The sequence below is a fragment of the Miscanthus floridulus genome, chromosome 17, assembly GCF_019320115.1.
Source record: "Miscanthus floridulus cultivar M001 chromosome 17, ASM1932011v1, whole genome shotgun sequence".
Taxonomy (NCBI): domain Eukaryota; kingdom Viridiplantae; phylum Streptophyta; class Magnoliopsida; order Poales; family Poaceae; genus Miscanthus; species Miscanthus floridulus.
The window spans coordinates 81,087,039-81,098,263 of record NC_089596.1 but is presented as its reverse complement, the minus strand read 5'-3'; the positions used below and the strand labels follow the sequence as shown (position 1 = coordinate 81,098,263).

The following is an 11,225-nucleotide window of genomic DNA, read 5'->3' as shown; positions in this document are numbered from 1 at the left end:
ATTGCGTGAGCTCAGCATCTCATATTTTACCTATATATGCTTAACTGAAACTCTACGCGCCTTTACGTGAAGAACGATATTGATATTTCCACGACATGAAGCCTGCGTTTTTTGGTGAGAGCTACCTAATCTAGCTAATGCTAGTTAACAGAACAGTAAAAATAGGCATACAATGCAAAGCTTAATGAATAAACATACATATATTCCTCTGGACCTCTCCAAGCGTTAGTTTCTGATGTTTCTAAATTGATTGAATCTAATCACAACTTGCGTCGATTGCACCGTTCGATCGATGGATGCAACCACTCGCACAGAAGCCGAAGGAAAGGAGCGAGCAAGAGTGGCCGGGCCGGTCGCAAATTTTCTATGTACGCCCACCAACCCCAGCCAACCACTATCGCTCTGTGACTTCCCACCATGCACGGCGCCAGGTAGCGAGCATGCGCAAACCGGCCGTTGTGTTTATATAGCCACTCGAGCGAGCCCTACTCATGCCACTCACCACCAGGCCAGTTAGATCGATCTCTCTTTCTCTGATCTTTCTTGCTCCAGAGATTAATCGATAGATCGCGTTCACAGCTAGCTAGCTGATCGAGCAAGGCGAGAACGAGAGCAATGGCCGGCGGTCGTCGTCGTCTCTCCCCTGCGTGCCTCTTTCTCGCCGTCGCCCTCGTGGTCCTCGTCGCCTTGCCGGAGCTCGCCGCTGCCCGCACCCGCCGCTACACGTTCAATGTACGCATCCAGCCGGTGTCGTCCAATGTGCAATGCAGTCTAGTAATTCGCTAGCTGCTTTGCTTGCTGAATGTTTATTTGAGTGCGTGACTCAGCTGGCAGCTGTACTACAGGCACACAAGCTAAGTTAATTGACAAATGGCCGCCGCCGCCTTTTGGTTTTTGCAGGTGACGATGGCAACGGTGACGCGGCTGTGCGTGACGAAGAGCATCCCCACGGTGAACGGGCGGTTCCCGGGGCCGAGGATCGTCGTGCGCGAGGGCGACCGCCTCGTGGTGCAGGTCCACAACAACATCAACAACAACGTAACGTTCCACTGGTATGTCCATCTGCGTGTACGTGACCGATCGTTGCTTGACGCAACCGCCGGCGCTAGCTTACTGGCTCGCACCACCATGGTCCATGCACGCAGGCACGGAGTCCGGCAGCTGCGCAGCGGGTGGTCGGACGGGCCGTCGTACATCACGCAGTGCCCGATCCGGCCCGGGCAGAGCTACGCCTACGACTTCCGCATCGTGGGGCAGCGCGGCACGCTGTGGTGGCACGCGCACTTCTCCTGGCTCCGCGCCACGCTCTACGGCCCGCTCCTCATCCTCCCGCCGCGCGGCGTCCCCTACCCGTTCCCAAAGCCCGACAGAGAAGTCCCCCTCATGCTCGGTGAGTGGTTCAACGCGGACCCGGAGGCCGTGATCAAGCAGGCGCTGCAGACGGGCGGGGGGCCGAACGTCTCCGACGCCTACACCTTCAACGGCCTGCCAGGCCCAACCTACAACTGCTCCGCCGCCAGCGACACGTTCAAGCTGAGGGTGAAGCCGGGGCGGACGTACATGCTGCGGCTCGTGAACGCGGCGCTCAACAACGAGCTCTTCTTCGCGGTGGCCAGCCACACGCTGACGGTGGTGCAGGCGGACGCCAGCTACGTCAAGCCGTTCACGGCCGACACGCTGGTCATCTCGCCGGGGCAGACCATGGACGTGCTCCTCACCGCCGCAGCCAGCCCTTCCTCGCCGGCCTTCGCCATCGCCGTCGCGCCCTACACCAACACCGTCGGCACGTTCGACAACACCACCGCCATCGCCGTCCTCGAGTACGACGGCGCGCCGCAGCAGAGCGCGCTCCGGAACCTCCCGCCCCCCGCGCTGCCGCTGTACAACGACACGGGCGCGGTGGCCAACTTCTCGGCTAAGTTCCGGAGCCTCGCGAGCGCGCAGTACCCGGCGCTGGTGCCGCGGACGGTGGACCGCAGGTTCTTCTTCGCCGTCGGGCTCGGCGTGGACCCGTGCCAGAGCCGGGTGAACGGGACGTGCCAGGGCCCCAACGGCACCCGGTTCGCGGCGTCCATGAACAACGTGTCCTTCACCATGCCCAGGACCTCGCTCCTCCAGGCGCACTACCAGCGGCAGTACAGCGGCGTGCTCACGGCCAACTTCCCCGCGGTGCCGCCGGTGCCATTCAACTACACCGGCACGCCGCCCAACAACACGTTCGTCACGCACGGCACCAGGGTGGTGCCGCTCAACTTCAACACCACCGTCGAGGTGGTGCTGCAGGACACCAGCATCCTGGGCGCCGAGAGCCACCCGCTGCACTTGCACGGCTACGATTTCTTCGTCGTCGGCCAGGGATTCGGCAACTACGACGCCAACAACGACACCGACAAGTACAACCTCGTCGACCCGGTGCAGCGCAATACCATCAGCGTGCCCACCGCCGGCTGGGTCGCCATCCGCTTCGTTACCGACAACCCCGGCGTGTGGATCATGCATTGCCACCTGGACGTGCACCTGAGCTGGGGTCTGGCAATGGCGTGGCTCGTCAACGACGGGCCGCTGCCGAACCAGAAGCTGCCTGCCTCCGCCGTCCGATATCCCCAGGTGTTGATACACTCGGATCCGAGACATTGATCGATCTGCGGAGGTTTTGATCCGTGCAATGCACGCGCACATACGTGCATTCGTTTTGTGGCGGTAGCGGGATGGACTCAATCGATCGATTGGCCGGGAACAATCGATCGATTGGCCCGTGGAATACCCCAGTTTTGTGATGATGTCTGATTTTGTTGCTGCACTGTTTTGGAGACATACAAGATCGGTAAAATAAGTTTATTGGGTGGTGTGTGTTGTTGCGTTATTATTCTTTTTTTACGATTCTTTGATTACACCTTTTGTTTTCATGCTGGACATTGTAAGTGTGTACAGTGTATAAGGTATATATATTACATGTATAATGTATCAGTCAACCACTGGATCAGCTAATGATTCTTTTTATCATCATCAGAGTGTGCCTTGCAATTGCCACCTTCACACTCCCACGATTTTCAACAACAACAACAAATTGTTTCCATGTGTGGAATCTGACAATCTGTGATCCTTGGTCATCACTGATGTATCTCTCATTAAAAATCAATGTTGTACTAGCCATCGGCAGTGTCCCATGGAGATGACAGACAGCGCGCGAGCCTGGAGCGAACTGCCAATCAACGCGGACAAGGAGGCCCAAGCGTTTTTCAGAGCGTCCACGTACACTGAGCTTGGGGACGGCTCCAACTCGCTGTTCTGGGACGATCGATGGCTTCACCAGACAGCGCCGGCAGACATTGCTCCCAACCAACTGCAGATGGTCTCCAGAAGGATTAGATCAACCATGACGGTGCGCCAGGGGCTATCCAACAGGCAGTGGACGCGGGCCATCTCGGGCAGCATGACCACGGCAGCCATCGCAGAATTCCTGGACCTTTGGGAAGCCACGGCTGAAGTGACATTACGGGAGCAACCGGACAGGACAGTTTGGCGATGGACCCCGGACGGCAACTATAGCGCCAAATCAGCATACAAGATGCTACACTCCGGTTCAATCCCGTTCCGTGGCCACGCGCTTATCTGGAAGACTTGGGCGCCGTTGAAGGTAAAGATCTTCCTTTGGCTATCGTTCCGGAGGCGACACTGGACGAATGACCGCCGCGCAAGGCACTTCCTCGAGGCCAGGGAAGAATGCTATCTCTGCGACCAGGCACCAGAGATGATTGACCACATTCTGTGCAGCTGCCCATTTGCAAGGGAGGTATGGTTTCACGTTTGCCAGGCCCTAGGCCGCCCATTGCCACCCATGGCCAACTCGGTTTCTCAGTTGGTGGAAACGCCTAAGGGGGAACTGGCATGGCAACCAAAGGAAGGGCATTGATACCCTCTTCGTGCTAACCTCCTGGCTCATTTGGAAAGAGAGGAACGCTCGATGTTTCAGGGAGGCCGCGACCACGGTTGTAACACCTCTGGTGTTACGAGCTTGTTAAGCACCGAGATTATGGCTTGAGAGATAGATCTAATAATATAGTGAGCTCGTTTACATAGCGTAAAGAGGTGGTGATGAAAACTCCTAACAAAAAGAATAGAATGAGTTTTGTTAATTGTTGGTATGAAAATAATTTCTATGAACAAGGACCAATTATAACTGGAGTATAGTGTGGAAATAAATATTTGAGGGCAAGTTACGTAGCTGGGTATGCAATTTTAAATCTTAGAGAATAATAATGTCAGCTAGTATTTTTGGAAAGCTCGGAAATCGAATTGAAATTAAATCCACTCTTCACGGTTAAGTTGGCAAACAAATGATTATGTTTAAAGTGCTATCTTTGGTGAATTATATAGTGGAACATACTTAAATAGTGCTTTAATATTTTGTTCCTACAAGTTAGTACAAAATATGGATTAGGTCATGGTATGTTAGTTAGTTGAAATTAACAAGGTTTAGACCCTTTGAAAATTACGGCTAAAGTGTTAAAAGTTGTAGATCAAACTGAACCCTTAACTTTTCTAAATCAGAAATGATAGACAATGTCGTTTTTGGCATTTAAATTCCAACAAAATTGGTTAAGCGACACGCCTATGTTTTTGCACGATTGGGTGCATCGAGGTGTGAACTTGAGCGTGGTGAAGGTTGTGGTTGCGTTTGAGTTGCGATGTTCACGCAAGTAGTGTCCGAACTACGTCATAACACGTTTTAGCTATGCCATTGCCGCTCCGTTCATGAATTGTCGTTCGGCGCGACAAACTTACCTTGGCGCCTCTCCAACTTCCTCTCGGGGCATCCAGTGGCGACGGTAATTGCTTCGTTAGCAAGTCGATAGTGCCAATTTGGGGTTCGTGGACTTGGTGGAGTTTTTGTCGAGCTAGTAAGTGAACTTTGGGATGCTAAGATGTCATTCCAGGCTATCGGCATGAGTACCCCAGTCACCATGCGAGCACACCGTCATGGGCTGGCTGCTCCTGGGCGTGGCCGCTGCTCCGCTGGCCTCCCTCGCTGGCTCTGGCTGCACGCCGCGCCACGGGCTATCACTGTTGCTGCCGCTCTCGGTGCTGAGCTGTGTCCATGCCTGAGCCATGCACATCGGGTCATGCTGCTGCGCTGCGGTGCCGCTGCACGTGCGCTGCCGCGCCCGATGGCTACTATCAGCCAAGAGCCACAGCTTTAGCCGACGTGGCGCCCATCTCAACCACTCAATCCACCTACTGTCGAGCCGCTGCCTGTCTCCGTTGTCCCGTCGCGTTGTTCCCTTTGTCACGGAGCCGCTGCCTGCCTACCATCGCCGCCGTCGGAACCGCACCACTCCGCGAGTTAAATTCGCGCTCCACGGGGCACCACACCTCGATTCAATTCCCTAGTAGCTAGGTGTGGAAGGTAGCTAACAGCCCGTCCCACACCAGCGCACAGCCAAGCTTTATTGCTGGCCAATTTTGAGTTTTGCTCGCCGTCGGTCCGTTTCACCGTCGTGTCTTGGTTTGGTTTACGGTGAGTCTCTTGTCGTCGTTGTAGTTCATTTGATGGCCGTACAAACTCACCGTTGACCCCTCTATCTGGTGCTTGCCTCGGCTTGGCCAGAACCTTCACCAGTGATGGGCTGACTCGTTGATGCCGCGCCCAGAGCGCCGCCGCGCGGTGCGAGCGCACGTGGCCCGATCACCTCGTCGCTTCCCCGTCTTATCCATCACCGTAGCTAGCCTCGGGGTAAGCTCATGTTTCTCTCGCCTGATCCGTTATACTCGTCGTAGCCCTAGTTTGTCGGAGAAGGCAGCGCCGCCGTGGAGGTTTGCCCACCTGTGTGGGCAGCACACTAGGGGTCATCGTTTAGCTTTAAATCACCGCTCTAGGTTTCGTCTTGGCCCCGCGGTGCTCACAGGCTTGCTCGCTAGGGCGGGTGCTTCGCTCTGATGGCCGGTGAGGGCGCGCTGCGACGGCCGGAGCCACGTTGCCATGTGCGTGGGGGGTTGTCGAGGACTGGCTTGTTGCGAAGATAGGTTTGTTGGGGGTGCTCTCTGCAAAGAGTTTCTCTGGTGCAATAGTACTCAGAAGGCGCCGCATAATATCCAGGTAGGCTAGGGGCTATTTTACAAAAGCGTGGTATGGCGCGAGCTCCCTCGCCTTGGGCCGCTGCTGGGCCAGCTGCCGCACGCGTCCGTGTCCGCGTGGGCCGCTGGGGCCGATATGGTTGCTGTCGGCCTCTTTTTCTTTTCTAGGTATTTTCTAATTTAGTTTCTAAGGCAAATTGTAAATTCAATATAAATTTGTGCAAGTGGACCAAAAATTATAAAACCTAATTTTGTTAAGCTTCTAAAATCATGATCTATCTGCTAGTGTACTTGGTTCACGTGGTTCTAAAATATTTCACGGATGCTTTAAATGTTTTAACATGCTCTAAAATTATTAAAGTATGAACTTGTAGGAATTTTTGTGGCAAAATAATGATAGTGTTAGCTTTGAAAAATTTTATAGTAGCTTCACAATAATATTATGTGCTTTCTGTAATTTTTGCAGCTCCAGAATAATTAGTTTGCTAGAATACCTATTAAGCTCTGGTTTGAAAATATATTAAATTAATAAAATGAATTAAGGATATATCTAGGGATTTTATAGCTAAAATACTTATTTGGAGGTAATGCCGTCACCCAACAACATGGATATGTAGCCTTGTACGTTAGTCGCTAGAGCCAGCTCAGTTAGTTTAGCAGGGTAATCGTATTTTAGAGTTGCGATTGTCCGTGATCATTTACTGTTTTTGCTTTGCATCCATGTATATCATAATAGGAATAACGATGGATCAAGAAGTCGATCCGAAGTAGCGAAAGTAGATGGTGACTTGATGATCATGCCACCATGATGAAAAGCTAACTTGGTTATAATTTATCCAGGCAAGCCCCGATGCATAACCCCTGTTATTCTGCACTTTTATTTTATGCTTGTGCATTAAGTTTAAGGAGTTGAATGAAACCCACTTGCATATATATATATATATCCTATGAGTTTTACTAGTATGACAGGATCATGTAGATTGCTATGCTACAGGACTCCGGTAGAAGTCGAGTGATTGCTTGTCACTCGCGAGAGATAGAAAAGATATTATTGTTGTTATTATATTACTATCACATGGAATATATATGAATGATAATTGGAGACCAGGTGAAATGGTACTTTGAATCTGGACTTGGTTTGACATTCGAGCGAGGCTCGGATTGCACTTGTTCCGCCTATGTCGGTTAAGACCGTTCATTGCATTGGATTCTAGTCAGATCATAGACTTATTATCCTGAGCGCATACTTGCTTATGGGGGTGGAAAGGCTCGTTGCTCTCTTATCGTAGGTTCTGGCTCTTTCTGGACCGACTGATTGGAGGCGGGGATGGTGGAGGTCTAAGCACCACACTGAGTCCGGGACTCAGGTGTGGGGGCTTGGAGTCCAAGTTAGAACGGAGACCTGAACCCCTTGACAGGAGAGTGGTGAGTTGGTCCTGCTTGTGCCTGGGGTACAAGCTAGGCGTGTGTTTCAGGGTACACAGCTAGGATACATTGGTTCACGAATCATCATGTGATACGGTATGACTTGGCTACGATCTAGCACCGTAGTAAGAACTGGAATATGAAAGATGGTAAAATGGTTCTGATTGCTTACCACATGTTTGAAAGTAGCACATGTGCTTATATAGAATGGTTAGTTAATGAACTAATGATGACTGCTAATGAAATTGAATATAAGGATGCACGCTTAGTAATGCTTCCTGCAGATGCAATAAAACCACAAGCCAGATAGCCTTGTATATCCTTGGAGTCTTTTCTTTCCTCCAGACGGGTAAGTCTTGCAGAGTACAATTGAGTACTCAGGATTTGTTCTACCCTATTGCAGGTGACAGGAACATGTGGAGCTAACACTTGTGTGTGAAAATCTCCTGGTGGGCTTAGCGAGAATTTCCTTAATGTTGCGGGCATAGAGTTTATTTGAAACTTTCATCTAAAATGTGTTACAATGAAAAAACTTATAACCTATTATGATGTATATAACGGATCATCATGTTAATGTTTAACTTGTCATTAAATGATTTTATTTCCGCTAAAACTCTGACAACATGGTTATATTTCACTGTTATAAACAATAAATATTATACTCTGATATTGCATGAAAAGTGATGTAAGAAATGGCTAAAATGTTGTAAGTTTTATTCTCCCATTTATAATCCTGTTGAAAATGTGGACTTTCGGGCTCTCCCATGAAATGTGCTCGACAGAACTATTTAAATTAGCTCACTCTTAGAATGTTTAGCGTCTGCTGCTGATCGTCAAGGCGGAAGCTGACCTGTTGGCTCAAGCGGGGGCCAAGAACTTAAGGAGTTTAGCGTGGGGGTTGCTTGCTATCCACCGAGATCTTCAATGTAATCTTCGCCCTTGTTTAGTTCGCGAAATTTGGATTTTGGGTCTACTGTAGCACCTTCGTTTTTATTTGACAAATAGTGTCCAAACATTGACTAATTAGGCTTAAAACGTTCGTCTCGCAATTTCTCACCAAACTGTGCAATTAGTTTTTCTTTTCGTCTACATTTAATGCTCCATGCATGAGCCACAAATATTCGATGTGATAGGTACTGTAGCAACTTTTTGGAAATTGGGTAGCAACTAAACAAGGGCTTCGTTTCAAACCCGGCCTAGGGCTGGTGCCTTGAAATTGTAAAAGAAATGTGTGAAAAAAGAACGGCACAGAAGAAGGCCTGTGCGGGTACGCTCTCCCTTGGCCGAATAACCCGGACTGGGCCGGCCGGACGCCGCATTCCCCGTTCCTTCACACTTGACCCCGCGTGTTTCCGTCTCTCTCCACCCTCTCGCTCCCCGACGAGGCGACGACTGGTGGGCCACCGCCGCCGCCGCCGCTGCACTACGCCAAGTTCTGAGGCCTCCATCGCTCTCTTCGCCAGCGGCGAGCAACCACCAGGTATTCCCACCGCTTATCTTCCCTTCCTGCTGTGCGAAGCCGAGCGCCCGAACCCTAACCTAACGCTATTTGGCTATTTGATGTCTCCTAACTTCGAACTTTTTGCAAAAATTATCCGGTGTACATGTGTACATCCATGTCCCTTTTCTGGGTCTGCCTCTGCCCGCTTGAATCCAAATTTTTGTATGATGTCTAAGTCCTTTGACGATTGCCTCGCTGCATGTCATGTGTTGCAATATCTATCCTGTGAAAAACCAAGAATATCTGTAATCAACCAAGAGAAACCAAAAAAAATAGATGATTGGTGGAAGTGGCTATTCTTCCTTTGCAAGTAGTTGTGCCTTGTAGCTAGATCTAGATTGGTCCAACCAGAATACTCTAATGCTCTTGTATTGCTCTTTCTGATTTTCCCTTGGTCAGCTAAGGTCATGGCAGAGACGATAGATCTATCAGGGGATGGAGGTGTTCTTAAGACAGTAGTCCGGAAAGCAAAAGACGATGCTATAGCGCCATCTGAGAGCCTGCCCTTAGTTGATGGTATGGTACTACTGTATATATCTTGTGTTTTGAGCAAGCATTGCATAAGCAATATCTTTTATTACTTCTGTTTGGTTGGACAATAGCCAGTAACTGAGTTTTGATATGCTCTCCTATTTGTTAAGTGTTAACTCGTTCTAGTACTTGATTCACCTTCTCTGCCCTCAGCTAACTGCTGCATGCATTTTTTTTTTATGTTGTAAAGTGAACACCTGCTGTTGCATATTGCCACTATTGACTGTAAAATAATTTCAAGATTTCAGATACTGTGTCCCGAATAAAGTCATACAAATATGAACATTTATCTTTTTACCTTGTCTATAGTTCATTATGAAGGTACACTTGCTGAGACTGGTGAAGTTTTTGATACCACCCATGAAGACAACTCTATTTTCTCATTTGAAGTTGGACAAGGGGCTGTCATCAAGGCATGGGATATAGCCTTAAGAACTATGAAGGTTTGTAAATGTTGAGTTTCTGGTGTGGTCTTCACCATCTCTGTGTAACATGATTGGGCATATCCAAAAATTGAAGGTTGGCGAGGTTGCAAAAATTACATGCAAGTCAGAATATGCATATGGAGCTGCAGGCTCACCACCAGAGATACCTCCTAAGTGAGTTCCTCTATCACACTATCTTTGAATTGGTAACTTGAGTTTCCCCAATTTAATAATGTTGGTAACTGTTGGTTCTTTGTCTATGTAGTGCAACACTTATTTTTGAGGTGGAGCTAGTAGCTTGTAGGCCGAGGAAAGGTTCAAGTGTGGGCAGTGTATCTGATGAGAAAGCCAGACTTGAGTAAGACATTTCCTAATGTTCCATCCTTAACATTTAGCACAGAAAAATTCAGTTATTATACGATTTAGCACAACTGCACATGTGTCCTCGAGTGAGCTCTTGGTGACAATGTAATATTAAGAGATAGAAATCAAAATGTTGTATCCACCTTGCAATCAAATATAGTTTGTTCATTTGATCAGAATTCAAGAAGTATATAATGATCATCATAAAGTAATTAGATACATAAATCTGGGCAGGGAACTTAAGAAGCAACGAGAGCTAGCTGCTGCTACCAAAGAAGAAGAGAAAAAGAAGAGGGAGGAAGCGAAAGCTGCTGCAGCAGCCCGGGTACAAGCAAAGCTTGATGCGAAGAAGGGGAAGGGAAAAGGAAAGGGAAAATAGATTACGACGTTGCTGCTGACTATTGTAACCTAGAAAATAATTATGTGGGAGCATCATGAAACTGCTTCGTCACTTGCTGGCTACTGTGCTTGATGTTGTACCCTTTGCCCCTGTCTGGCATGAACTGATGTATCGAAAAGAGCTGAGTATAAATAATATTTGGTATCTATGTAGATCACGAATCTTATCGTATGCATTACAGATTGGCGTGGCTGCTGATATGGGATAGCATGTCTGATTTGGGATGACATGTTGGTCAGTTCGTGTTCGTTAGACTAGCTGCATGTTTTGTACATGAATGTCAATTATTGGAACTGCAGTGTGTGTGAAAATAGTCCACATAGTAAATATTGGAACTGCGTAGTGTTAAAATAGTCTACATAGCTAGCCTTTCAGGGACAGCCTGTTTGGGAGGCCGTACTGTATCGTGGATTATTTACTGCTGGCTGGTTTGGTGTGAGAGAAAAACACTGTTCCCGGCTGGAAATTTACGATCGTTTACGAGCAAGCGAACGGGCTGCAAGAT

General features: G+C 49.0%; 1 protein-coding gene and 1 pseudogene across 1 annotated transcript; both read left to right on the top strand.

The window, feature by feature from the left end:
• Positions 1-503: 503 nt before the first annotated feature.
• Positions 504-3,014, top strand: LOC136518633 (putative laccase-11; annotated as a pseudogene).
• Positions 3,015-8,843: 5,829 nt separating this feature from the next.
• Positions 8,844-10,872, top strand: LOC136517817 (peptidyl-prolyl cis-trans isomerase FKBP20-1-like). Its single transcript, XM_066511465.1, has 6 exons — positions 8,844-8,980; positions 9,401-9,517; positions 9,842-9,975; positions 10,052-10,131; positions 10,223-10,315; positions 10,555-10,872. The coding sequence occupies exons 2-6, from the start codon at positions 9,409-9,411 to the stop codon at positions 10,697-10,699; spliced, it is 561 nt and encodes a 186-aa protein (XP_066367562.1). The 5' UTR covers positions 8,844-8,980; positions 9,401-9,408; the 3' UTR covers positions 10,700-10,872.
• Positions 10,873-11,225: the final 353 nt, after the last annotated feature.

Excerpts from the sequence above, each read along its gene's own strand:
- LOC136517817 (XM_066511465.1), top strand. The coding sequence starts at position 9,409 with ATGGCAGAGACGATAGATCTATCAGGGGATGGAGGTGTTCTTAAGACA. Across the intron at positions 9,976-10,051 it reads TAGCCTTAAGAACTATGAAG|GTTGGCGAGGTTGCAAAAAT; the intron begins GTTTGTAAATGT and ends CAAAAATTGAAG. Across the intron at positions 10,132-10,222 it reads CCACCAGAGATACCTCCTAA|TGCAACACTTATTTTTGAGG; the intron begins GTGAGTTCCTCT and ends TTGTCTATGTAG.